Here is a 22,952-nt window from a genome sequence, read left to right on the forward strand (position 1 = left end):
GACAGTCGCGCAGTGCAGCCGGTGCAGGTGCGCTGGAGCAAGGTGGGGGGGACTCACGTCCAGGGCAGAGTGCAGCGCAATGTTGGGAGAACTCATCGCGCCACTCGGAACGGAGCCCAGTGTAAGTCTCGCCGTTCACTCCTGGAATTTTCTGTTCAGTATTTTCTGACCGCAAGTGATCCCAGATCACTGAAAGCGAAAGTGTTGATAGTGAAAGCTCGGATAAGGGGCGGCGTCTGTACCCCTCTCTGCATTTCCAGCACGGGGCCCAATGCCCAGCACTTACTAAAATTTCAGCACATGTCTGCAGAACGAATCCTAGCTGATGCCTGGGGGAGAAAACGGAGGGGCCCCGGGGCGGGAGGAGGCGGGGTCTGCAGAGCCCGGCGGTCGCGGAGGCGGACGAGCTGGCTTCCTGCCGCCAGGCGGCGCTGCCCTCACCACCCGCCCGCGACGGCAGGGGGCGCCCCACCGGAGCGCGCCTTCCTGCGCCCGCCTTGCCGGTCCCGTTACTTCTGCGCGCCCAAGCTCCAGGAGGTTGCTGGCCCCGGGTCTCTTCTCGGTGACGGATGATGTTGAACAGTGCTTTTCTGTGATTGGCTGAACCAACACGACAAGGGCGATCCCTGGTAAGGTGCTGGCGCAACGCGAGCTGAGTCTCTCGGAGCTGGGGGACCTGGGTTGGCAGCTGCTACCTGCGGTGCAGAGCGAGGATATGGATCGTGGGCAGAGCCAGGGGGCTGCACGGCTGCAACTGCTGCAGCTTCTGTGGCTGCTGCCCCGCTCCTGGGCCGGCTCTGCAGGTAAGAAGGCGCCTCGCCTTTCCTTGCATCCTGCCGCCTTGGAGCCCGGGGAGCACGCCCTGAGCACTGCCCGCAGAACTCAAGGCTTTGAGGGTGGTGCGAAGCAAGTGGGAGGGAGTGGAGTTGGCAGAGAGCTCCTGTCTACGGAAGCGAGTGGAGGTGCCTGGCACGTTCCCTTTAGAGCCGTCTCTGGAAGCAGAGTGTTCTGCCCATTTCGCAGAGGAACAAAATGGGACTCAGAGTTTAAGTAGCCTGTGCAAGGTCACACAGCCGGAAAGCAGTAGCGCTGGGATTTGAACAAAGCAAATTATCTCCATTCCTGGGGGGCAGGTTTCTGCCCTGCACTCTGTCAGCTCATCTCACGATTCTTGGTTTCCCTCTCTGTGAAGGATGGGGCAGAATGGAAAACCAACCCGGAAGTTTTTTTTTTTTTTTTAAAGATTTATTTCATTTATTTGAAAGAGTTACAGAGAGAGATAGAGACAGAGGGAGAGGTCTTTCATCCACTGGTTCACTCCCCAGATGGCCTCAACGGCCGGAGCTGTGCTGATCCGAAGCCAGGAGCTTCTTCCAGGTCTCCCATGGGGGTGTGGGGGCCCAAGGACTTGGGCCATCTTCTACTGCTTTCCCAGGCCACAGCAGAGAGCTGGATCGGAAATGGAGCAGCTGGGACTCGAACTGGCCCCTATGAGATGCTGTTGCTTCAGACCAGGGCTTTAACCAATGCGACACAGCGCTGCCCCCCCCCCCCCTTTTTAAAGACTCTTTGTTTGAAAGGCAGAGTGACAGAGAGAGGGAGAGGCAGAAAGGGAGATCTTCCATCTGCTGTTTCATTCTCCATCCGTCCTGTCTCCCAGTGGGTGCAGGGGCTCAAGCACTTGGAACATCTTTGGCTGCTTTCCCAGGTGCATTAGCAGGGAGCTGGAGCAGAACTGGAGCAGCCAGACTCCAGCCGGGGCTCTGACACCTGCTGTACCATGGCACCGGCCCTGAAGTTCTTCCTTCCTTCCTTCCTTCCTTCCTTCCTTCCTTCCTTTCTTTCTTTTTGACAGGCAGAGTGGACAGTGAGAAAGAGAGACAGAGAGAAAGGTCTTCCTTTGCCGTTGGTTCACCCTCCAATGGCTGCCGCGGCCAGTGCACCACGCTGATCCGAAGCCAGGAGCCAGGTGCTTCTCCTGGTCTCCCATGGGGTGCAGGGCCCAAGCACGTGGGCCATCCTCCACTGCATTCCCTGACCACAGCAGAGAGCTGGCCTGGAAGAGGGGCAACTGGGACAGAATCCGGCGCCCCGACTGGGACTAGAACCCGGTGTGCTGATGCCACAAGGTGGAGGATTAGCCTATTGAGCCGCGGCGCCGGCCCTGAAGTTCTTTCTTACTCTAAATGTCTGTCGTTCTGTGTTGGGAACTGGGTAGAGGGATTTCTGTTGTCGGAGGGATAGGCATTTCAGAGAAGAGGGGTTATTTCCTGCAGCAATGGCTCACGTCCCCCACACCTGTCATTTGGGGAGTTAGGGTAGGCGGAGAGGTGTTCGGAGAGGCCTGGAGCCGATGGGTGAAGTCTGGAGACTTGGTCCTTGTGTTCACCACATGTGTCTTGGGGTGGGGTGGGGGTGGGGGATGGCAGTATCGTCTGTGGCTTAGGGAGGCCGTGACCATTCCTTCTGCTTCCCTTCTAAGACTGGGGAACCCAGCCCTGGCCTTGTGCTTGTCTTGTGTGAATGACACAGAGGCATCCCCTTTGAGAGGAGGTAGCTCGGTGCCAGGGCGCGGGGCGTGCTGAGCAGAGCGCAGGCTGCATTGCAGACTGAGTGAGTCAGAACATGTGCACATGGTAGACCTTTCTTGCCTTTCATAAGTTCACATGGTTGGCTTGGCAGGGCAAGTTCAGAATGCCCTCTGACTGCTAAGTGACCGACACAAGCGGGGTCGTGGCCACCTCTTCCGCTGCTCCTGCAGACAGGCCTTGCTGCCTTCTGAGTTACAGAGGAGCTGGAGGTACCCACTTCCTGCATCCCACCCTGTTTCCTTTGCAGTGGCTGCTCCGGCCTGGCGGGATGAGCTGCAAAACCACACGTTCCTGCACACGGTCTTCTGCCAGATGGGGAATCCCTCTGAGGGGCTCTTCGAAGCCTATGACTCGGACCTGCTCTTCTCCTTCGACTTTTCCCAGAGAACCCGTGTGCCTCGCCTGCCCGAATTTGCTGACTGGGCCCAGGACCAGAGCGACATCTCTGACATTTTGTTTGACAGATGGTTCTGCCAGCAGTTGGTCCAGAATGTGGGCCCACATCTTGACGGGAAGATCCCGGTGTCCCGAGGTCAGGGGTTTGCAGGGGTGGAGCCCAGGGCCTAGGTCTCACCCTGGCTCGTCTATACCCCGAGCTCTTCCTTGTCTATGCCCAGAGTGCTTCCTCTTTGCACCGGTTCCCCGCCTCTGGTTCTCCCTAAGGGTCTTCATTTCCCCCTGGGGCCTCGGTCTGCACCCCGTATTTTGTTGTGGGCAGAAGAGAGTGCTGTGCACGCAGTAGGTGTCCCAATCTATTTATTGCACTGATGAGTCCGACAGGGGCTAACTGACGCCCGCTGAATACTAGGGCTCGTGAAACCGTGCTCAGCCAGATGGAAGGGGACGGTGGCAGTAGCCAGTGATATGCTTGTGTTTGGATGAGAAGTCAGTCTATGATCAGATGCCTGTGGGAGATCTAGACAGGAAACGCCACCAGAGGCGGGGGTCGGGGTGGGGTCCAGTGGCCTGCATCTGGCCCGCCCTCCGGCTCTTGCTGTGCCTCTTGCCTGGAGGAAGACCTCGCTCGGGGCTACAGCTCTCTGCTCATCTCCTGCACCCAAGCATGGCACGCGGACCCCTACTCTGCCCGTCCGCCCGTGCCACCCACTCTCCACACCGAACGACCGTCCACATGAGCCCGTCCTTGTCTTCACTCTCCCCCTCCCCCCAGGCTTCCCCATCGCGGAGGTGTTCCCGCTGAGGCCCCTGGAGTTTGGCAAGCCCAACACGCTGGTGTGTTTCATCAGCAACCTCTTCCCGCCCATGCTGAGCGTGAGTTGGCAGCACCACTTGGAGCCGGTGCAGGGAGCTGGGCCCACCTTCGTCTCGGCTGTCGATGGACTCAGCTTCCAGGCCTTCTCGTACTTAAACTTCACCCCACAGCCCTCTGACCTTTACTCCTGCATCGTGACTCACGAGATCGACCGCTACACAGCAGTTGCCTACTGGGGTGAGGCCCTTCTCCCTGGCAGTCTGTCCCTCTCTGGGGTGCACAAGGATGGGGCAGACCCAGGGACGGGGCCTTGTGTGTGTCATCCGTTTTCACCTTGGCCCGCCTCCGCCTTTCCGCCTCTCTCTAGTGCCGCAGAACGCACTGCCCTCGGCTCTCCTGGAGAATGTGCTGTGTGGCCTGGCCTTTGGCCTGGGTGTGCTGGGCATCATTGTGGGCACTGCCCTCATCATCTCCTTCCGCAGGCCTTGCTAAGGGGTACGTCATGTGCAGGGAGCCGAAGACGGGGGTGCCTGTGTGGGCTGCCAGGGTGTCCCTCTGGCGTGGGGGACAGAGGGTGACCCTCAGACCCCTGGGTGTGGGGTCTGTGTGCTCCTGGTTGGGGTGCCGGGGATACGCACATGATCATGGCTCACCGGAGTGACTCTGTGTGGGAGCTGTCGAAGAGCTGCTTGGGGGTGCTTGGGGACGAGGAGCACACCTCTGCAGGGCAATGCTGCAGGTGGGGGTCCAGTGACGGCCTTCCCCCACCCCGCTCTCTCCTCAGACTGATTCCCCCGACCAGAGCCAGATGCCAGCAGCTTCCAAAGTCCGAGCAGGGGGTGCTCAGGGCTCTCACAGCCCGCCCAGGATGTCCCCCACCGAGTGTGTGTGTGTGTGTATGTGTGTGTGTGTGTGTGTGTGTGTAGGGGCTCTGCTGTCCCTGGCCTTGTGTCTGGAGCAGCCCAGGGTGGTCATATCCCTCCCAACTTCAAGGCAATAAATGTCATTTCTCAGTGTCACTGTGGCTTGGCTCCTTTCTTGACTCGTGATACTCGTTTCTGGATATCTCAGCTTGGATGGCTGCTCTCTCCCATTCAGCCGTCACCTGAGCACAGCTGGCCCTCTTTAGGGAGAGCGTGGGGAAACCCCTCACTCCAGGACCTGGGCTCAGCACAAGAGATGACTTTCCTCCTAACCATTTGTGCAGAATAGGTGAGACTTGAAGGCAGACCTGTTTTCTGATAGTGTGCTTGCAAAGTGGTTGAGGAGGTTGTGTGTATGTGTGTGTGTATGTCTGTGCATATGTGTGTATGTATACATGTTGCATACGTGTGTGTATGTGTTCATGTGTGTGTGTGCATGTGCATAGGTGTGTATGTGTGTGTGTGCATGTGTGTGTCTGTTGCACTTTATTTAGTGTTTGTGACTGTGTTTATGTTTAGAAGAGGCCGCCTGGAGGAATGTATGACCCACACCGTAACTGGGAAGTTGGAGCTCAGCCATGGGAAGAGGGAGCCCCCAGGCGCTATTCCAGCTCAGCCACGTCAGTTCTATGCCAACAGAGTCGTCAAATGCCAGAAGCGAGTGGGAGCAGCCTGGAAGGGCTACGCGTTCCTCCCAACGACCTGCCCTTTGGCTGAGTGAACTGGGCAGGGAAGACTGGGACGGTGCTGTCCTGGTGAATAGTGGGAGCGGGGGCTCAGGGCGTCTGGTGCTGAATTCCTTAGCGTGTGCTTTACTTCTTACTCTCCATAGGGTCCGGGGGCTTTGATGAATGAGAGTGCATTAAAGTTAAGAGGGAAGTTACTTTGGTGTTGGTGAGAGAGCCCCTGTTGTTCGCAGCGTGGGAGGCTCTCACCTGGGGGAGGACAGGTGGTTCTCCCAGCAGTTGGTGCCTCTTCTGAACCACATGGGCTGGTGGAGAACTCCTGGTGGAGTAGGAGCTCTAGAGCTGGACTGCTGGGAATCCAACCACAATCGGCAGCTTTTGGCTGTGTGCCCTTGGCCAAGTTACTTAGCTTCTCTGTGGCTCGGGATCGCCGTCTGTAAAAGAGTGATGATAACGGTGATGTCCACCTATAGGGCTTTTGTGGACCTTAGCACTTAGCATCTCTAGTGTGCTAGAACAATATTTGGCACATAGAAAAGTGCTCAATGGCTTAGCATTGGCGCTCACATAATTTTGTAGCACTGTGGACTTCTTTCTCTAGCAAACATTTCTCTCTCTCTCTCTCTCTCTCTCTCTATCTTTACATTATTCATTCATTTATTTAAGACAGGAGAGAGGTTGCTCCTATTCTCTGGCTCACTCTCCAAGTGCCCACGACAGCCAGGGCGGAAGCCAGGAGCCAGGAATTCAATCTGAGTCTCCCATGTGGAGGGCAGGAGCCCTATCATTGGAGCCACCCCTGCGGCCTTCCAGGGTCTGCACCGACAGGAAGCTGGAGGTGGGAGCGGAGGCAGGGACCCAGCCCAGGCACTCTGATGTGAGATGCAGGCTCGTAACCACCGGCCCAGGCGCCCAGCCGACTTCTTTCTTTTCTGAAACATGCTTTGAGTTGACCTTGGGTAGTGTATGTTCTTCCTTTGAGGTGTTTTTGGCTTTACGCTCACTTTGCCGTTCTAAACCTAACCTTTCTTTCTCTCTATTCCTAACTTTTTTTAATCCCTATTTTCCAATTTATCCAGAAATTTCCTGCCAGCTGTGATTGACAACTGTTTTATTAGGATGTGACACCTTGGAAAAAGCACCCCCCACCCCCCGCCCCGCATGTCCCCACCTGTGAAATACAGGGCTTGGACTAGCTGCCCTCTGGTCTGTGGTGCTGTCACTTGAGCACTCCAGAAACATGGAGACCCTCACGACTGGGGCTCTCTTCTAGTTGAGGCTGTTACTCCCTGCTCCCAGGAGACCCATTCTTGGCTGAGCCGAGGGGTCCCACTCTTCCTGCATGGTAGCCTGTCTGCCTTTGCCTCAGGGCGCCAGCTCGGGCTCCTCCCTCTCCTTCCCCTCTTCCCCAGCTCTTTGGATCCAGCTCACATTCAGCCTCCTCCATGGACCTGTCCCTAGTCCCCGGGCTCTAACTGACCAGGCTTCGCCCTCAAGGATACGCTTCTTTCCCACGCTAATTTTTTTGCACCAGCCAGCTTATAATTGCTGTCATTCAGGACTCAGAAGCAGCTTACACTCCCACCGAGAGAGCAGGAGCTGTCTTTTCCTTTCAACTTTCAAATGTTGCAGAATGCTGATGCAGAGTGGCATCTCACTGTTTTAGTGTGCCTGCCTCTCCTAGGCATCTTTTCTTAAGTTTCTTGCTCTGTGGATTGCTGATTGATGTATTTTGTCTAGTTTATTTTTAAATTTTTATTTATTCTTGTTTATTTGAAGGGCAGAGAGAGAGAGAGAGAAAGAGAGACAGACAGACACACACACACACAAACACAGAGGTATTTGGCTCACTCACCAAATGCCTGCAACAGGCACAGCTGGGCCCTGCGGAAACCAGGAGCCAGGAACTCAATCCAAGCCTCCCACACAGCTGGCAGGGGCCCAGGTACTTGGGCCCTCACTGCTGCCTCCATGATGCATATTAGCAGGAAGATGGAATTAGGAGTGGAGGTGGGATTTGAACCCAGACACTCTGATATGAAACGCAAGTGTCTTAACCATTGTGCCAAACACCTGCCCTTCTCTTGCCTAGTGTGACAGTACAATTTCTGTCATTTTCTTGAGAATTCTATATAGAAGTCTTGTGTAAGGTGGATTTTGCAAATGCCTTCTTCTAGTTTGCTGCTCGACAGTTAAAATTTATATAAATTCCTTCCCTGAGTAGAATTACTTAGTTTTATAGTCAAAACCCCTATGGATTGTGTTTTTATGAACTTAGGAAATTATATCCCCAAAACAGTCGAGTTATTTTTAAATTGTTTTTGGTGGAATATAAAATGGGATAGAGTAATTCTCTACTTTCTCAATGAGAACATCTTAAAAGATTTTGGTCAGCTTCAAATGTAAAGTTCTAGGAGTATAGAAGTGACAAGAAAATTGTCTGCTAACTACCTTTATTTAGTCAGTAGCTCAAAAATTTAAAATCACATTTTACCAGTATAACATAAAAAGTTTGTGAGCACATATTTCCATTTCTACCTCCGCATATCATAAACTCATTTTATTCTAATTCTTTTCACATATTTAATCACTGAGATCATTTTTGGATAATGCATCTTCCCCAAATAACTTTGAGAGAGGGCCCATAATTTGGAAAAAAAAGGACTTATACTTAAGGTAATTCCCTCTTTCCCAATGAATAATTTTAGGTAAAAAGCCTTGCTTTAGAGTCTCGGGTGATTGCTGATGTCATAAATAAGAGTGCCAATTGTTAAATCAACAACGGGAGTCACTGGGTACAGGCTCCCCACATAGGATCTCTGTCCTTAATGTGTTTTACTATGAAACTTAAAAACAACACTACTAGTCGAACAATGCCCTATACCTTGTGTGGTTCTGTGAGTGCAGCCTGTTGAAATCCTTGTTTAGTGTATACTAAGTTGATCTTCTGTATATGAAGGTAATTGAAAATGAAACTCGATGAAGGGAGAGGGAGTGGGAGAGGGGAGGGCCGAGGGAGGGAGGGAGGTTGGGGGGGGAGCCACAACAATACAAAAGTTGCACTTTATAAATTCACATTTATTAAATAAAAAAAGCCTTGCTTTACATTTATCTGCCTATTTATAATATTCTACAATGGTTTCTTCTATTAGTATTGTTTTTCTTTCACATTTAGATCTTTATTGATTTGTAATTCTTAAAAAATTTATTTATTTTAAAGACAAGGAAGAGGAAGAATAAGAAGGAAGAGGAGAAGGATGAAGGTGAGGAGCAGGAGGAGAAGGAGAAAAGGAGAGAGAGAGAGAGAGAGAGAGAGAAAGAGAGAGAGAGAATCTTCCATCTGCTGGCTCACTCACAAAGTCCCAAAGTAGCCACATATCTAGGTCTGAACCAGGCTGAAGCCAGGATCTAGGAACTCCATCTGAGTCTCCCACACAGGTGGCAGGGACCCAAGTACTTAGGTCATCCTCTGCTGCCGTCCCAGGCACATTAACAGGAAGTTATGACTTTTAATTTTTTAAATATGAAGGGAGAAGGGATACACATTTCCTTTACCCAAAATAAAAAAAATGATCTTCATAATGCCACTCATCAAATATTATATTTATTCTCAAGAGTTCTAGCCTGAGCTCCCCTTGATGCATGTATTTGCCTTTGGATTATTCAGTTCTGATGCTTTGCCAGTTTCTATGTCAGTGTCATAGCATTTTAATTTTTTTTTTGACAGGCAGAGTGGACAGTGAGAGAGAGAGACAGAGAGAAAGGTCTTCCTTTGCCGTTGGTTCACCCTCCAATGGCCGCCGCGGCCGGCGCACCGCGCTGATCCGATGGCAGGAGCCAGGTGCTTCTCCTGGTCTCCCATGGGGTGCAGGGCCCAAGCACCTGGGCCATCCTCCACTGCACTCCCTGGCCACAGCAGAGAGCTGGCCTGGAAGAGGGGCAACCGGGACAGAATCTGACGCCCCAACCGGGACTAGAACCCAGTGTGCCGGCGCCGCTAGGCGGAGGATTGGCCTATTGAGCCGCAGCGCCGGCCAGCATTTTAATTGTTATGGCTCTTTCTTATGTGTTAGAATTTGGTAGAGCTAGTCTCCATTCCTTTACCACCCAACCTTCTAAAAAACCCATATTGCTTTTTTTTCAAATCAAAATTGTCAGACACTCATAGACTTCATTTTCTTGTGCATTTTAGAATCAATGTGTTAAATTCTCCCCAAATCCTGCTATGATTTATGTTACAGGTGTGAGAGGCTATTGTATTATTGTGTTTCTCAATATGTTAGGATTCCCCATCCATGAACCTGAGGTATCTTTCCACTCCTCAGATCTTCATTTATATACTTTAGTAAGGCTTTCTCTCTCTCTTTTTTTTTTAATAAAGTTCTTATACTTTCACATGTTAATTCCTAAATATGCTATGGTTTTTATTGCTATTATAAATGGCAAGTTATTTTCTAATTGCTTAATAGGAGTACAAGATTTAGAATCATAAATCGTAGGGGCTGGCGCTGTGGCGCAGCGGGTTGACACCCTGGCCTGAAACGCTGGCATCCCATATGGGCGCCGGTTCTGGTCCCGGCTGCTGCTCTTCTAATCCGGCTCTCTGCTGTGGCCTGGGATAGCAGTGGAGGATGGCCCAGGTTCTTGGGCCCCTGCACCCACGTGAGAGACTCAGGGGAAGCTCCTGGCTCCTGGCTTTGGATTGGCATGGCTCCGGCCACTGTGGCCATTTGGGGAGTGAACCAGTGGATGGAAGACCTCTCTCTCTGTTTCTACCTCTCTGTAACTCTATCTTTCAAATAAATAAAATAAATCTTTTTTAAAAAAGAATAATAAATCCTGACTTCAAATCATGGCTCTATTACTTAGTGTCTGTGTGAAACTGTGCAATCCCTTAACCTCTGTCTGCCTCTGTTTCCTCCTGGGTAAGACAGGGATAACATTCTTTGTGAGCTGTGACAGCAAATTAGGTGGAATGTTTCCTAGCAGTTCCATAATTTGGCTGAAGGATAGAAGGGTGGTGAACCAGACACAGCAAGAATCCTCATGGGGAAGGGGTGTGTATGGAAATAGGTGAGGTGGGGGCTGAGTGTGTGTGTGTGTGTGTGTGTGTGTGTACTGAGCAGACTCAGCAAGTGATGGAACCACGGCAGGCTATAGGTACGTGTAGTTTTTATTTATTTATTTATTTAGACAGGCAGAGTTAGACAGTGTGAGAGAGAGAGAGAGAAAGGTCTTCCTTCCATTGGTTCACCCCCCAAATGGCTGTTATGGCCGGCGCGCTGCTGCGTCGATCCAAAGCCAGGTGTCAGGCGCTTCCTCCTAGTCTCCCATGAGGGTGCACTGCCTTCCCGGGCCACAGCAGAGAGCTGGATTGGAAGAGGAGCAACCGGGACAGAATCCAGCGCCCTAACCCGGACTAGAACCCCGGGGTGCTGGCGCCGCAGGCGGATTAGCCAAGAGAGCCACGGCGCCGGTCGGTACATGCAGTTTTAAAAAGACACTGAAGGAAGTCATAAGTGTGGTTGCATGCTACTGGTTTTAGATTCCAAATGATTGACTGCCTGAGCAATTTTTGTATTTAGAAAATGAAGGCTTAAGTTAAAAGCCTCCGGCCAGAGAGAACCTGAGAGCTTGCACAGAGCGGCTTAGGGAAGTGCCTAGGAGTGATGTATTGCCATAGCTGTTCTCTCGGGGCAAGCATGAGATCACGTGTGTGACTTCCTGTAATGTGCGGTTGCAGCGATGCTGTCACATCTCGTTTTTGTTTTAGCTGACCTGGGCTCCGCACACCCCTTGGCTAACGCCTCACAGAGTTACCAGGCTTGGGGAGCCACGCGCTGGCTCTGTGAGGCTCCCTGCCTCCCTCTGCTCCAACGTGCTTCCGGCCAGGATCCGCTGCTCAGCTCCATGCACCGCGCCGGCTCCTATTGCTCTGCCCTGAGTCTCGCTGCTCTCTTGCTTTAACACGCGCTCTTCTCGTTACAGGGCTTTGTTCTCCCCAACTGACCTTCAAGCGAAGTGGCGTGGGGGCAGAGGCTGTGTCTCTGAGTGGAGGTTATGGGATTGCACAGGGCTTAGCTCTGTGCAGGTGTGTGGCAGCCAGCTGGGGAAGAGGCTGTGGGACGGGAGAGGACTCGCTCTTTGGGGTCTTTGTGCAGTGGCAGTGGCAGAGGGAACCTGGCTGGCTGGGGTCCATAACTTCCTCAGCCTTGGTGCCGCATACAGAATTATCAGGTAAGCAACCACGGACAGAGCAGTTGACTCATTCTTTTCAACTGGGCAGAGGTGGGAAGACAGAGATCTGTGAAAGCAGAGTGGTTGGCAGGAGGAGAGGAAGGAAGACCCTGCTTCGCTGAGCACAGGTCTGGGTTTTCGGCTCTATTCTAAAATCTCCCGCAGGCTTCACAATAATAGAGAAGTGAATCTTCTCCCACCGCTTCCTGTTGCCGCCTTATAAGAGGTTTCACTTCTCTTTTGACTGCCAGGGCAGAAAGATGCAAGAGGGAACCCTAACCGCCGGTGCTGGCACAGGACCGCAGCAGCCCCCTGCCAGGCCCAGGCTGTGCCGGCATTGAGAAAGGGCCCCAAGGCCTGGCTCCAGCAGCTTAGGATCGCTGCATGCCCAGGCAGGAGGGGAGGAATGTGAGGGGAAGTGTGTGTGTGTGTGTGTGTGCGTGCTGCTGTGGTTCTGGGGAACCGAGAAGTCACAGGTTTAGAAGCTGTCCAAACAGAAAGTGGAAGAGACAGAGTCTAAGAGAGGAAGGAACTTTCAGAACAGCAAAGATGAATCTAGGATGGATTGGGTGGTAGATTGTGGCCTTTCTGTTTCTCTTCTTTTTAATAGAAACCTCACTAACTGGGTTCTCTCAGTCTCAAGATGTAGAATGTAGTGTGTGTGTGTACGCTGTAGCATGTGTATGTGTGTGTGTGTGTGTGTGCACTGTAGCATGTGTGTATGGGGGCACACTGTAGCATGTGGTGTGTGTGTGTGTGTGTGTGTGTGTAGTTGTATAAGAAAAAGGGTTAAGGCCTCTGGACCTTGCGTGTGAATCTTTCGACCTCTTTTCTTTTTAAGGTTGATTGATTTGGGCCGGTGCTGTGGCGTAGCAGGTGAAGCCACCAATTATGACACCAGTGTACCACATGGGTGCTGGTTTGAGTCCCAGCTGCTTCACCTCTGATCCAGATCCCTGCTAACGTGCCTGGGAAGTCAGTAGAAAATGACCTAAGTCCTTGGGCCCCTGATACCCACGTGGGAGACCTGGATAGACCTCCTGGCTCCTGGCTTCAGACCCACTTGACTCTGGCCACTGCAGACATCTGGGGAGTAAACCAGCAGATGGAGGATCTCTCTCTCTCTCTCTTTCTCTCTCTCTGTTAACTGTGCCTTTCAAATCAATCAATAAATCAATCAATCTTTCTTTCTTAAAAGAGAGAGCTCTTCCATCCACTGGTTCACTCCACAGATGGAAGCAATGAAGCCAAGAACATGGAACTCCATCCAGTATCCCACATGGGTGTAGAGGCCCAAGCACTTGGGCCATTTTCTGCTGCTTTCCAAGGTTGCATTAGCAGCGAGCTGGATTGGAAGTAGAGCAGCTGGGTCTTGATCTAGCATGCATACAGGACTCTGGCATCTCAGCTGGCGGCTTAACCTGCTGTGCCACAACACTGGCCCCTGGACCTGTTTTCAAATCTGTAAAATGAGAACAATTAACTTGTGTCTTAAGATGACATGAGAATGGCTGGCGCCGCGGCTCACTAGGCTAATCCTCCGCCTTGCGGCGCCGGCACACCGGGTTCTAGTCCCAGTTGGGGCGCTGAATTCTGTCCTGGTTGCCCCTCTTCCAGGCCAGCTCTCTGCTATGGCCCGGGAGTGCAGTGGAGGATGGCCCAAGTGCTTGGGCCCTGCACCCCATGGGAGACCAGGATAGGTACCTGGCTCCTGCCATCGGATCAGCGTGGTGCGCCGGCCGCAGCGCGCCGGCCGCGGCGGCCATTGGAGGGTGAACCAATGGCAAGGGAAGACCTTTCTCTCTGTCTCTCTCTCTCTCACTGTCCATTCTGCCTGTCAAAAAAATAAAAAATAAATAAAAAAATAAAAAAAATCTACTAAAAAAAAAGATGACATGAGATGGCCTATAAAGGATCTACTTAATGTCTGTTACAAAATTGAAATTGAGCAAATTTTGTAGTGTACACCATGTTCTGCCTACTCCAGCACCCTTGATGGTTCATTAGAAGAGACAAAGTATATAAGGGCACTTCAAAAGTTCATGGTAAATGGAATTAAAAGATGGACTTATTTTGGTATAGAATTTTTGAAATTCATGCATAGTTTTTTCTTTTAAAAAAAAAGATTTATTTATTTATTTGCAAGTCAGAATTACACAGAGAGGAGACACACACACACACACACACACACACAGAGGTCTTCCATCCGCTGGCTCATTCCCCAATTGGCCGCAACAGCCGGAGCTGCGCCGATCGGAAGCCAGGAGCCAGGAGCCTCCTTGGTGACTCCCACATGGGCAGGGGCCCAAGGACTTGGGCCATCCTCTATGGCTTTCCCAGGCCATAGCAGGGAGCTGGATCGGAAGTGGAGCAGCCAGGTCTCAAACTGGTGTCCATATGAGATACTGGTGCTTCAGGCCAGGGCATTAACTGGCTACGCCACAGCACCAGCCCCTATACATAGTTTTTTCACAATATGCATTTACCATGAGTTTTGTGAAGACTCCTAGTGTGCACAGATTTCTATTTTATTTTGCACCAAAATAAACTTATATTTTAATTCCATTTTCCAGGAACTTTTTGAAGTTTGCTCGTATAACCAAGATGAGGGGGAGGGGGAAGGAGGCTGAGGAATAGGAGCGGAGAGTCAGTCCACATCAGTGAGTCATACCACGCAAGTCTTCTGGTTCTGATACTGATTTTTGTGTTAGCTTTTGGCACATGTGTTCTCCCTCCTCTTTTCTTCATAAATATCAACTTCTCTTGAGGTTAAACTTTGGGGGAAGACAAGCAAATGTGGGCTTCTCCCCTCAACCCTGTTTTGCCCAACTCACTATTGAGTCAAATCCAAGAGCTTGCAGAAACTAAGGTGACAAAAGGCAACCCGAAGCCTATTGGAGAGCAGAAGGAATCCAGTTTTTAAAAATTGACTTTAAAGGGAGAACAACAGAGAGAGGGGTAGAGACAGAGAGAGAGAGGGAGACAGAGCTTTTCCATCTGCTGGTTCATTTCCTGAATGGCTCAACAGCCAGGGCTGGGGCAGGCTGAAGACAGGAGCCAGGAATTCAGGCAGGTCTCCCATGTGGTCTCAAGTACTCAGGCTATGTCTTCTTCCCAGGCAAGTTAGCAGGGAGCGGGACCAGAAGCAGAGCAACTGGAGCTTGAACCAGCCCTGGGATGTGGACATCACAGGTGGCAGCTTAGCCCGCTGCACCACAATGCCAGCCTGAGAAAGCCAATTTAAGAAAACCAGTTTAAGTTAATGACGTCCGTCCGTTGGGTAGTCCATGATAGCACAGAAGAGTTGCCACTTAAAAGTCGGTCTCTCCAGGGGAGCAATGGGAGGGAAACTTCATTTCATTCTTCTAGTGGATGGGCCCTGGACAGAGGAGACCACGGGGGAAGCACACAGGGAGTTTTGTGTGGGGGAGAAGGTGAGCTTTGGGGCACTGGCCCATCACAAGCTGTTTGTCAAAGGATTTCAGTGGAGTTACCCCTGGCCTCCCGCCAAGGCCACTCAGCGTGGAAGGACACGGTTTCCCGGCTCCAGAGAGCAACTATGATCACTGAGAGGGAATGAAGCTTGACTGCTCAGAACAGAAGCAGCGATGGAGGCCTGGAGGGATTTTCCAGGCCCGTGGCCCTGGTCGCCGAGGTAGAACGGCTTCCTTTAGTCTCGCTCTGAGGCCAGATCACTCCTTCCTTCCCAGCAGCCTCTTTGACCTGCCTGGTGTCCTCCCACCTCCGAGTGACAGGACAGAGCCAGGACTCGCGGAATGTCCTAGGAATCCTCCCTTTAAGGAACAAGGGAGGCTGTGTGGCCCCAGCCATGTGGGAGTGCAAGGGTAAACCAAAGCAGAGCCGGCTGCGTGCACTTGAGAATATTCAGTTGATTCTCTCTGCCGACCTAGAGAAATCCACCTACAGAACGGTTGCTTCACAAGGAGCGAAGAAAGGGATCAGGCGTCCTGAGGTCTAAGGCTGAGGCAGGATGAGGTTTACCTAGTAACCGATGATGCTGCACTAAGGCATTCAATGATTTGTCCTTGCGTCTTTCCCCGCCTACCTAGCCGATCTGGCAACTCGGTTTGGGACAGCGGACCCCTGAGCCCGTGGGAACAGGAGCTGGGTAGGGCCGACTCATTCATCTGACGGAGACCAAGGGACCTGGGGAGTGCCGTATTCTGCTGTGTGTCTGGTCATCGTCACCCAGGCTGGGGCTTTCGGGGCAGGAGAGGACCCCTGGCCCCTGGAAGAGCTGGTCCGGGAGACTGGGCTCCCCACGTCTTCACAGAGCATGAGCGCCCTTCTGCCGCTGCTGCTGGGCTTCAGCCTGGGCTGCACGGGAGCAGGTAAGCACTATTTCCTCCCGGCCCCTCTCTTCCCCGGCGTCTGCTTCGGCGCGGAGGGCGTTCCGTTTTGTTACTGGACTTGAACACCCGAGACTAGTTTGTCTCCCTGTTGTATATTCTCACAGCACTTTGCAACCTTTTTTGGTGCAATGTTAGTAGAACTTCAGCAGTGTAATGATTTGACTGATGGAGCTCCCCGCCTTGGCACGTAGCCAGGACGGTGCTCGTCTTGTTCACTGCTTGGTCCCTAGCTCCCGGCACAGCGCTGGCACTTTGTAAATGCGTGCGGGGTGAACTATTTCATGCGATTTCCAGCACTGAGCAAGGCTGGCACTGCCTGTTGGAGCCCTTTCCCCTTCTCAGCAACTTGGCTTGATAAAGGTCTGGGTTCTGGGTTAATTGTCCTGTTTAAACATGCAAATAATCCCGGACAATTTCTCTACCACACTGAGTCTCTCTCTCTTCAGAAGGAAACCAGTTCTAACAATTTCTCTGCCACTGCCACCTGTTTCCTTAGCCGAGGGTCTCAGAGACTGTGGCTTGTGAGCCGCATCAGTAAACCTGCTTGGGGCGGGAAATCTGTGCCAGATTCACCAGGTATAGCTGAGGCCTGGGTCGCCAGCTGCATACAGGAAAAACCAATGCTTTTCTCTTTTGTATGTTCTTGCTCAACACTTCTGCCACCAGATGTGGAAGCTTTTTTCCCCTGCTGCCTGATTCTCCTCTGTAGCTGGGTACCTGACAGTTCAATCCAATGATGACAAGAACTGGAGTTAACACAGGCCCCACAGGTGAAGGGCTGAATCCCAGGAGGCTGTTCTCACTTCAGACGCCAGTCACAAGCAGAAGCAGCCCACTTTTGTACAACTTGTTCCCAAGGTGGTCTTGGGGTCTGTCCCCATGACCCCCTCCTGGGGTTTGATAATTTGCTAGAGACATTCATAGAACCCTCCTCCCCACATAGTTTACTTACTATTGCTGATTTATTGCAAAGGCTATTTTTAAAGGACACAGATGAAGAGTCAGAGGAAGTGGTGCATAGGCAAGGTCTGGAGGGGTCACAGGTGCAAGATTCTGTCCCCACGGAGTCGGGGTGCACCACGCTCCCAGCACGTGCTCGTGGGCTGGGGTCTCCAAACTCAGTAGTTCAGGGGTGTTAGTGGAGGCTTCATTTCAGAAACACGACTGATATTCCCTCAATGTCCAGCCCTCTCCCCTTCCCGGAGAACAGAGAATCATGGAGTTGATTTTCCTGGTGACTAGCTCCCATCCAGGAGCTTACCAGGAGTCACCTCATTAGGATGGAAGAGGCGCCTGTCACCAGGGAATTCCAAGGGGCTGGGAGTTCTGTGTCTGAAACCCAGGTGAAAACAAAAACAGAAGACTAGAAAAAAGATGTGCTTAGCACCCTATCACTCAGGAAATTAGTAGGGTCTAGGAGCTCTGTGCGGAGACTAAATGTATGTTAACTTTGTATTTATTTATCTGAGAGAGAGAAAGAGAAAGAGAGAAAGAGAGAGAGAGAGAATTCCATCCCTGCTGGTTCACTCCCCCAAATGCATGCTTCAGTCAGGAACTCAATCCAGGTCTCCAACCAGGACTGGGTGACATATACCCAATACTTTGGTTATCATCTGCTGGTCCCTTGGTGTGCATAAATAGGAAGCTGGAGTTGAGAGCAGAGCCAGGATTCTAACCCAGGGTTTCTGATATGGATGTAGGCATCCCAAGCAGTAACTTAAATACTGTGTCGAACCCCTGTCCCCAAACTGGTATTTTTTATTATGTCGCTGACCTGCCCTCCCTTTTCTCACACCTCCAGGTGGCTTTGTGGCTCATGTGGAAAGTACTTGTTTGTTGGATGATGATGGGACTCCAAGGGATTTCACATATTGTATCTCCTTCAACAAGGATCTGCTAACCTGCTGGGATCCACAGGAGGGCCAACTAACCCCTGTTGAATTTGGGGTACTGAATCCCTTGGCCATAAGCATCTCAGAGTACCTTAACCACAGTGATACCCTGCTGCAGCGCCTGCACAATGGACTCAAGAACTGTGGCACACACACTCAGCCTTTCTGGACATCACTGACCCACAGAACACGTGAGGAGGGAGGGACGCAGAGGGGAGGTTGGGGAGCACATTTAGGAGAGGGGGGCAGGGGAAGAGTCCTCAGCAGGAGCAGGGTTGAGGTTTGGGCAGGCAAGAAAATGTGGGAAACTGGAATGTTGAAAGAGGAAGGGTTGAAGCTCAAGGGCACCCAGGTGGTGGAGGGAGACAGACCAGGAGTAAAGAGGAGGTGATGTGTGCACCTGTGAGAAGCTTCTGGGGAAAGAGTAGGCAGAGGCCAGAGCAGCCCAGGATGCAGATCCAGGTTCACTGAGCTCGTGTCAGAGGAGCCAAGTGGCTTTTCCCAGTGTCTGTGACTCTTTATCCCAGTTGCTGGTGTTCTGGATCTGGGTGGATCCAAGCATGGGAATGCTTGACATACCTTCTCTTTGATTCTGAATCCTTTGCACTGAGAATGGCTTGAGGTTTGTGAAAGCAAACTGGAAGCTCTCCGTGGGGAGAGCAGTGAGACTTCAGTCATGATTTCTGAACGGGGAGGGGCCTGTTAAAAATGTAAGCCCCTGGGCACCACTCCAGAGCCATTCAGTGAAAACATCGGGGGATACAGGCTGGAAAACCTGCATTTCCACATAATTTCCTGGAATCTTTATTTGAGATTTTGTTTGAAGTATACTAAGGTATTAATTAGAAGGATGGTCATCTAGGAGAATAAATTAGCAATCTCATTGATTTGGATGATTCTAATCACCAGTTTAATGGTTCTGAGTTAGGTTTGTTTCCTTAAACTATCCAAGGAGAAAAGGCTTTATTTAGCAAATTAATTTGTTAAACAAGAGCTGGGAAAATTTTTCCCTACCTTTACAAATCCCAATTTGTAACTATTAGCATAGGCATCCATATGGGATGCTGGCACTGCAAGCGGTGGCCTTACCTGTTATGCCACAGTGCTGGCCCCTAGCTTATACATTTTCAAGCTTAAGTATTTGACATAAATACAATAACTTTTTTTCTTTGAAACTTTATTTATTTATTTGAAAGGTAGATAGATGAGAGGGAGAGAGAGAGAGAGAGAAGGCAGGAAAGACATAGATTCTCATTTGCTGGTTCACTCCCCCAATACCTGCAGCAGCCAGGAATACCAGCCAGGGTGGGTCCTGGCCAAAGCCGGCAGCTGGAAACTCAATCTGGATCCCCGACATAGGTGGTGAGGACCAGCTACTTGAGCCATCACCTGCTGCCTCCCAGGGTCTGCATTAGCAGGAAGCTGGAATCAGGAGCAGAACCAGGACTCCAACTCAAGTACTCTCATATGGGATGTGTGCATCCCAAGCATGATGCCAAGTGCTCACCCCAGAAATAAATACAATGACTTCTGAAACAACTTGAAGTTTATATATGGCTTTTATGAATTGTGATCAAACATGATTTTGAAGGAGAAGAGAAATAAAAGGACAGTGAAGGAATGCAAAAGAGAAAGCGTTGAAACAGGAATAAATTCCAAGTTCTCACTTTCAAGTAATGACAGTCATGTGCATGCCGGGAAGTAGGTTGGCAGAATCAGTGAACAGTTGCAATAGAAGAGAAGTCAGGTTGGAGAAAAGGCCAAAAGGCCAGCTTCCTTCCTGATCATGTCTTTTTTTTTTTTCCTCCTGTGTAGGACCACCAACTGTACAAGTAGCCCAAACCACTCCTTTTAACACAAGGGAGCCCGTGATGCTGGCTTGCTATGTGTGGGGCTTCTACCCAGCAGATGTGACCATCACATGGATGAAGAACGGGCAACTTGTCATCCCTCATAGCAGTATGGAGAAGACTGCGCAGCCCAATGGAGACTGGACATACCAGACCCTCTCTCATTTAGCCCTCACTCCCTCTTACGGGGATACATACACCTGTGTGGTGGAGCACATTGGGGCACCTGAGCCCATCCTACAGAACTGGAGTAAGTGTGTGGGAGGAAGTAGAGTTAAAGCCGGTAGATACTGGAAGCTGGCGGATGAAACATCCCTGTGCATCAATATTTTGGCAGAGGGAATGAGATATGGATAACTTCCTGATAGAGAGGGAGATGCTGACCATGCAAAGTGAGTCTGGAGGAGTTGGGAGAGGGGAGTGATTTTTGAGCAGAGAAGGGGCAGTGAGATGAAGCCGTGAGAAGTTACTGTTTTTGTGTTGTGGCTGCTGTTGCTATGTCTGTGTTTGAGGGTGGGAGAGGAACATGATTGCCCCACAAAGAGGATGTAGATTTGGTAAGCTCATTTTCAGAACTCAGAGTTGTAATCTGCTATCCAGGCTCCTCAGATTTCCACTTTTCTATGGTCAGGGCAAGAATGAGAGATGAAGAAATCATGAAGGTTGAAGAAGAAGGGAGACTTTATCCTGGCATGGGGCAGTCCTGAATTTGGGTTGCTCTTTCAAGCACATTGGGGTAATAATACTGGATAGTAGATACGTGGCTGTGTGTGCTTGGGAGATAATAGGTAAGGAACTAATTATCACTGAACCCCAGGATTAAAGATTATGGGAGAAGTTATATATGGATGTGAGGATTCTTGGGAGAGAATTCTCCCAGTGAAAGAGGAAGAAATGAGGAAGAGGAAGGGTTTTGTCCACAAAGGACTAGGGCACAGTGTCCCAGACTCGGGAGTCACAGCTTCCTGGGCAGCTGGCCAGAGAACAGGGAACAGAGAAGAGATTGAAACTCTTATGTTCACTTGAGCTCTCCTGGGGGGAAAGGCTCCAATAAGGGTACACCAGGAGTCTCCCTTGGTGTTGGAGTGGGGCATGATTCAGATTAGGACCAGCTCTAGGAAGTTTGGGAGGGTGGTTGGCTAGAGATGAGTCCTGAAGATAAATGGGAAATGTTGATATAGAGGACACACAATAACTAGGATAAATCATGAAATGGAACCGATGGAGATCGGGAAACATGGAAAAACACTGTATAGGAAACTGCTCAACTGGAGCGAGTAAGGGGACAAACAAAACCAGTGGCAATGGAGAGGCGAGTGAGGAACCCCTTATCCCAGTGTGGATGCCCCTGGGAAAAGATGTCTTTTAAAAACCAGAGAATTGAAAAAAAACCAGAGATTTATTATTTATTTGAAAGAGTGAGAGGAAGAGAGAAGTTTTCCATCTGCTGGTTCACTCCCCAGCGGGCAGCAACAGCCAGAGCTGAGCCAGGTTGAAGCCAGGAGCTTCATCCAGGTCTCCGACATGGATGGCAGGGGTTCAAGCATCCTCTGCTGCAGGCAGCTGGATTGGAAGTGGAGCAGCCAGGACACGAACCAGTGCCTGTATGGGATGCCGGTGTTGCAGGCAGCAGCTTTTACCTGCTACGCCACAACACTGGCCCCAAGAAAGATGTCTTGAGATGCCTCACTTTAATAGAGAGGCACTGGAAGTTGGGGTGCTGCTTCTCACAGTTGTTCTTGGTGTGGAGGTCCACAGGGTAGGAGTTTGAAGAAAGGTCATTTTCTTGGAGTGGGTTGGTGTGAACTAGACCCTTTGAGCTGGGGTAAAGGAGCTTTGAATCTTCTGTGTGGGATTGCAGCAAATTAAGTTTCTCTGAGAGTGAGCCACAGAGATTGGTCCTAGTAATTTTCTATTTTTTGCAGCACCTGGGCTGTCCCCCACGTTGACGGTGAAGGTTTCTGTGTCGGTAGTGACTCTGGGTGTGGGCTCCATTATCTTCTCCCTTGGTTTGATCTGCTGGCGGAAGTACGGCTTCTCTAGTGAGTGCCTGCTTGAACTCCTGGCCCCACTCCTGCTCCCAGTCTCTGCTCACCTTCTGTTGGTGGCTGACTGTCTCCTTCCTCCTCTGATTGCTCTGAATAATGCTAGACACTTTGATCCACAAAGACTGGTTTAATCAAGTGTGTTTCTCTCCTAGGCTACACTCCCCTCCCTGGGTCCAATTATCCGTAAGGTAACATCTCGTTTGGTCTCTTTGCCTGTGGGTCCTTTTGAGGGGGTGGAAGTAACAGGGTGGGGAGTCCATGTTGGGTTTGGTCAATGGTGCTTAATAGGAGTGAGCTTGCATGAAGATGTGGCCAAGGGCATGCTTTAAACTGCTGTTTTTGGGATTAGGCGACATCTTCCTCTTCTACTCAACTGGGTGTCTATGGACAGGGACTGAAGGAGGTTTCTTTGTCTCAGCTGGTGACCTAAAATTCTCAATACGCGGAGAAGGTTGGGGGGCAGCTGATCTGAAGCCTTATTGACTCCTTTGTATTTCTTTTACAGGACGACACATTACCTAGAGGCAGACTTCTGTACATGCAAACTCCTGATGATGACACTGTGTCCACCCCCAAAATCGTCACACCTCCAAGTTTTCTTGGATTCCTGCCCCCCAAGTTTTTTGAGTGTACCAGCCCCACCTCCAATGTAAACCTTGCAGCTTGAGGAAACTAATTCCTGGGAATGTTCTGTAACCAACTTATCATCCAAAATTGTATTTCTTTGGTAAATGTAATCTGGAGAGGGAAGTTTAAGGCCCTCCTGGGTTCCCCTTGTGCCACAGAGAGTGATGAGTCACACTGGTGATTGTCTCTGGGGAATAAACTCTGGTGCATATTTTATGCTTTGTATCTTTTTCCAGGAGTCCTGGGGGAGGAATCCTACAGAGCCAGGGCTGAGGTTGATTCTTTCTCACTTGAGTAGAGGAGTCAGTGCCTCCTCTCATTTTCCCATCTGGACATAGCAAAACTGGGGACCTTTTTTGGATTTGTCATTTATAAGCAGAAATTAAACTATGATTAGATGGAGTCATGGAGTGAGAAAGACGAAGGAAATCAATAGTTACTTCACCTTTAGGAAGTCTTATGAGTGTTCAGTGAGTTCCACTTGTCAATGGGGAAGACACATAACAGCAAGC

General features: G+C 50.7%; 2 protein-coding genes across 4 annotated transcripts; both read left to right on the plus strand.

Moving 5' to 3' along the window:
- Positions 1 to 672: 672 nt before the first annotated feature.
- RLA-DMA (histocompatibility antigen DM heterodimer heavy chain-like) lies at positions 673 to 4,810 on the plus strand (the record flags this gene model as incomplete). The annotated part of the gene is given in 5 exon segments (NM_001190432.1): positions 673 to 803; positions 2,839 to 3,123; positions 3,763 to 4,041; positions 4,172 to 4,299; positions 4,589 to 4,810. Coding segments are annotated over 4 exon segments (777 nt in total). The 3' UTR covers positions 4,297 to 4,299; positions 4,589 to 4,810.
- Positions 4,811 to 11,146: 6,336 nt separating this feature from the next.
- On the plus strand, positions 11,147 to 22,656 carry RLA-DMB (histocompatibility antigen DM heterodimer light chain-like). 3 transcript variants are annotated; one of them, XM_070073283.1, is made up of 7 exons: positions 11,147 to 11,650; positions 15,721 to 16,002; positions 17,825 to 18,106; positions 19,731 to 20,015; positions 21,691 to 21,807; positions 21,966 to 22,001; positions 22,319 to 22,656. In XM_070073283.1, exons 2-6 carry the CDS (start codon positions 15,948 to 15,950, stop codon positions 21,998 to 22,000), a joined length of 774 nt encoding a protein of 257 aa, XP_069929384.1. In that variant the 5' UTR covers positions 11,147 to 11,650; positions 15,721 to 15,947; the 3' UTR covers position 22,001; positions 22,319 to 22,656.
- The last annotated feature ends 296 nt before the right edge of the window (positions 22,657 to 22,952 follow it).

Source organism: Oryctolagus cuniculus, chromosome 5 (assembly GCF_964237555.1).
Source record: "Oryctolagus cuniculus chromosome 5, mOryCun1.1, whole genome shotgun sequence".
Taxonomy (NCBI): Eukaryota; Metazoa; Chordata; class Mammalia; order Lagomorpha; family Leporidae; genus Oryctolagus; species Oryctolagus cuniculus.

Excerpts from the sequence above, each read along its gene's own strand:
- RLA-DMB (XM_070073283.1), top strand. The coding sequence starts at position 15,948 with ATGAGCGCCCTTCTGCCGCTGCTGCTGGGCTTCAGCCTGGGCTGCACG. Across the intron at positions 16,003-17,824 it reads CCTGGGCTGCACGGGAGCAG|GTGGCTTTGTGGCTCATGTG; the intron begins GTAAGCACTATT and ends TCACACCTCCAG. Across the intron at positions 20,016-21,690 it reads GCCCATCCTACAGAACTGGA|CACCTGGGCTGTCCCCCACG; the intron begins GTAAGTGTGTGG and ends TATTTTTTGCAG.